The sequence below is a fragment of the Vigna unguiculata genome, chromosome 3, assembly GCF_004118075.2.
Source record: "Vigna unguiculata cultivar IT97K-499-35 chromosome 3, ASM411807v1, whole genome shotgun sequence".
NCBI classification, from domain to species: Eukaryota; Viridiplantae; Streptophyta; class Magnoliopsida; order Fabales; family Fabaceae; genus Vigna; species Vigna unguiculata.
In genome coordinates, this window is record NC_040281.1 from 10,932,050 (window position 1) to 10,935,616 (window position 3,567).

The 3,567-nt window shown below is 31.6% G+C and overlaps 1 protein-coding gene across 1 annotated transcript; it reads left to right on the top strand.

Moving 5' to 3' along the window:
• Positions 1–1,046: 1,046 nt before the first annotated feature.
• Positions 1,047–2,121, top strand: LOC114179923. Its single transcript, XM_028066429.1, has 2 exons — positions 1,047–1,591; positions 1,763–2,121. Exons 1-2 carry the CDS (start codon positions 1,120–1,122, stop codon positions 1,804–1,806), a joined length of 516 nt encoding a protein of 171 aa, XP_027922230.1. The 5' UTR covers positions 1,047–1,119; the 3' UTR covers positions 1,807–2,121.
• Positions 2,122–3,567: the final 1,446 nt, after the last annotated feature.

The following is a 3,567-nucleotide window of genomic DNA, read 5'->3' on the forward strand; positions in this document are numbered from 1 at the left end:
TTAGTAAAAAAAAATTAAATATTAGAATAACCATAATATTATTTTACAATAATCAGAATATCTCATATTTTTTTAACACATGAAGAAAATAAATAAGTGACACACGAAAACAAGTAAATAAAAATACATGTTAACTACAAATAATAAATACTCAATTAAAAATATATAAAAAATAGAATACTTAATAGATATTTTTTTAATAAAATTTTAATTAAAAATGCTATGAAAGAATTTAAAACTTAATTAAATCCTATTTTCATTATAATTCAGACAAATTAAATGATTTAATGGTCTAAGACTAAGTAGCAATAGAAAAGAAAAGAAAAGTCATATCTCAGGTAAGATTTCACATGGCTTTTGTCCCACGAAAATCTCCCCATTTGAAACTTCAGACCTACCTTTTTTTTTAATTTTTTTATTACTTAATACCGTCCTCTTATTTCTAATCAAGGACTGAGATTTCATTTGATGCAAACAAACCCACTTAAATCCTCTCTCATCTACTTTTACCATTTATAAAATCGAAAAAAGTCATTAGAAGAGTATAATTATACAATTATACAAGGAAAGATAAAAATCAAAATATACTTTAATCTAAATATGACCAAAATTAAGTATCACATAGTTACTTAATGAGAAGTCACATTCAACTATAAGACCATAATGGCAGAATTAATAATCAGTTTAAAATTGTAGGTTGGAAATGCTGCAGACTTTAAAGTGTTGTTTTCTAAAAATATAATCTTTAAACCTTGCAGTTATTATATAACTTTAACGTCCATCGTCATTACCTAACGAATTTAATTTTATTCCTTTTCCAGCTTAGCATTTTCAAATTCATGGCTTTTACTGATAGTTATGAAACAAGACAGACCAGGCGGGTCGATCGATCGGACCGTGACTCGGTAAAAGAAATTGGTTTCTTCTACGAATCAGACACAAATACAAGGGAAGGGTATTATGGTCATCTCGCATCATGATGCCAACTCAGATCCTGACAACTCTGCCGAGTGTCCTTTCTGGCAGACACACACAATCACATCACATCGAGTTTAGATTCGAACATCAAAATGAAACCTTAAAATCCCAAAAGCGGTGTCCTCAATCATCGTCACCACGATGTCACTGACACTCAGATCTTCTGCTGTTCCCATATCGACACCCCTCTCTCTTCTTCTTGTTGTTATCGTGATCCTTCTTCCTCTCAGTGGGACAGCAACACCACAACATTCATCTGATCTTCACAAGGTGCTCCGGAGGCATGGGTTGCCGGCGGGGCTCTTCCCTCAGAGTGTGAGGTCATACGATTTGGACCGAACCGGTCGGTTGGAGGTGCACCTGGATCGTCCCTGTCTGGCTCAGTACGAGACCAGGGTGTTCTTTGACAGCGTGGTCAGGGCTAACCTAAGTTTCGGACAACTGAAGGTGTTGGAAGGGATGTCTCGGCAAGAGCTTTTCCTGTGGCTACCTGTCAAAGATATCATCGTCACCGATCCTTCCTCCGGAGTCATTCTTATCGATATCGGTCTTGCCTTTAAACACCTTTCATTCTCTCGCTTTGAAGATTCTCCGGTTTGTAGATCTCAGTCGGGTACATATTCTCTCTCTCTTTATTACTCTCATTCATGCATTTTCTTTCTGTTGAGTTCATTCAATGTAAGATTTTGACTGATTTTGTACGTAAAACAATGGAAGAGTTGATGAAGTTATTACTATTTGATTATGCGTTTTGACGTTGAAAAATTGGATCGATGTGGTGCAGCTCTTATGCTAAAGGTTAGTGGAAGGAAGGGTGTTGGATTTTAGAGATCAGTGACGAGGGTGTACGTGTGCCTGAGGATGGCTGCTTTTCTTTTTCTCTTCTGTTTCTTTGGGTTCTGGTTTTCCATATATGTGAAGAATCACCCAAAATTTATAATGTCATCCAATAATTTCATGAAGTCTATCACATGACAACCAGTATTACCTTGCACAAGAGAATGAATTCAATTCTAGCTAGAAAATACTTGTTAATTATGTATGTGTGGGTCCTTTAATTTTATAATTTTGTTTAGTGTTTCCTTCTAGTTTAGTTAAAAGGACTAAAATGTTAATTTGAAGCAAATTGATAGAATAAACTCACACGGGACCAAATTCATAATAAACTCTCTTCTTTTAAAAGCCTTATGTACAGTTTTGTTTTACTTCTAGAATGTACAAGTTATATATGTTTGTTTCCATTTTAGCACATTTTATAGTGCTTGATACTGTGGGGCCAGAGGTGGTGGGGTTTCTGAGAATGTTGTTCTGATAAATGGACAGTTACAGTGCTAAGCTGTTGAGAAGAGAATGTAGTTGTTGCACTTTCAAAGGTTTTGTGAGTGACGGTATTTAGATGAAGCTACGTAAGGGTTTGAATGTTTAGTGAATTAGTAAATTGTAGCAGTAAAAAAAGAAAAGGGTTGATTATAACCAAAAGAAATATCTGTATTGGATTTCAATCTCTAATTACATCTTAAACAAACATGAATTCTACAAATTGCAAGATTTTAACCTACTAAGATGGAATCAAACTTCTTATTACACATTCAAATCAAATATATAAGCATAAGGTGAAGTTTCTCAGTGTAGCAGCACATTGTAAAGTTTCATCATTCATGCGAACTATTCTCTGTTGTGATCATATGTTCTCATCCTTCATAATATGTCACCCTGCATGAAGGTTTGTAATCAGATATGCTTCTTTTGTGGTTCTAACATTGGTGTCTATTCGTTCAATACCACAAGTATTCATGAGCTTCGCATTATGCATTAAATAAACGTTTTTTCAGTTAATTTTAGTTGTACTAACTTAGATTGTATTCAGTAATAATACTAGCATTTACTCAAATATTCAATTTTAATTTCACAATTATGTTTGGAAATTTTGTGAAGCTTTTTCGTTATTCAAAGGGATAATATATATGAAAAATAATGATTAACTATTTAGTTTTTTATTAGTTCATTTTGTATGATTGGATTTTAGATGTCTCTCTCGTCACAAAACACTATTTATATGTAGTCCTAGGTAGGAATGACAAGGGAAGTATGGATGGATTTCACTATCCCACATTCATTTACAGAGAAAAAATTCATCTTCATTTTTATATCCAAACTCGACTGATATCAAATTTTTGTTTCATTTTTATTCCTACCGAGTAACGAATATATACTCGTACTCGTACCCATTCCATGTTCTTGTTGTTTCAATATTAAATAATTAAATTTTATAAAATAATACAAAATTACGGTAAAATAATACATAATATTATAAATAATCAATGATGTTTGTTTCTTTAATATCAAATATTTAAAAAGAAATTATAATTATATATCTTTCAAATTAGAATACCACATAAAATTTCATAAGAAACAAAATTTAAAAATGCTTTTGAGAAAATATAAAAAGAAAACAAATATTCAAATTAAAAAATATTTTAAATGTCTGTTTACTTTAATTTTTTAAATTCTAATGAAATTTCTTTTTTAATATTCTAATAAAAATTATAATACATTACTTGATCAAAATCAACAAAGAAGAAAGATTAA

Excerpts from the sequence above, each read along its gene's own strand:
- LOC114179923 (XM_028066429.1), top strand. The coding sequence starts at position 1,120 with ATGTCACTGACACTCAGATCTTCTGCTGTTCCCATATCGACACCCCTC. Across the intron at positions 1,592-1,762 it reads GGTTTGTAGATCTCAGTCGG|CTCTTATGCTAAAGGTTAGT; the intron begins GTACATATTCTC and ends GATGTGGTGCAG.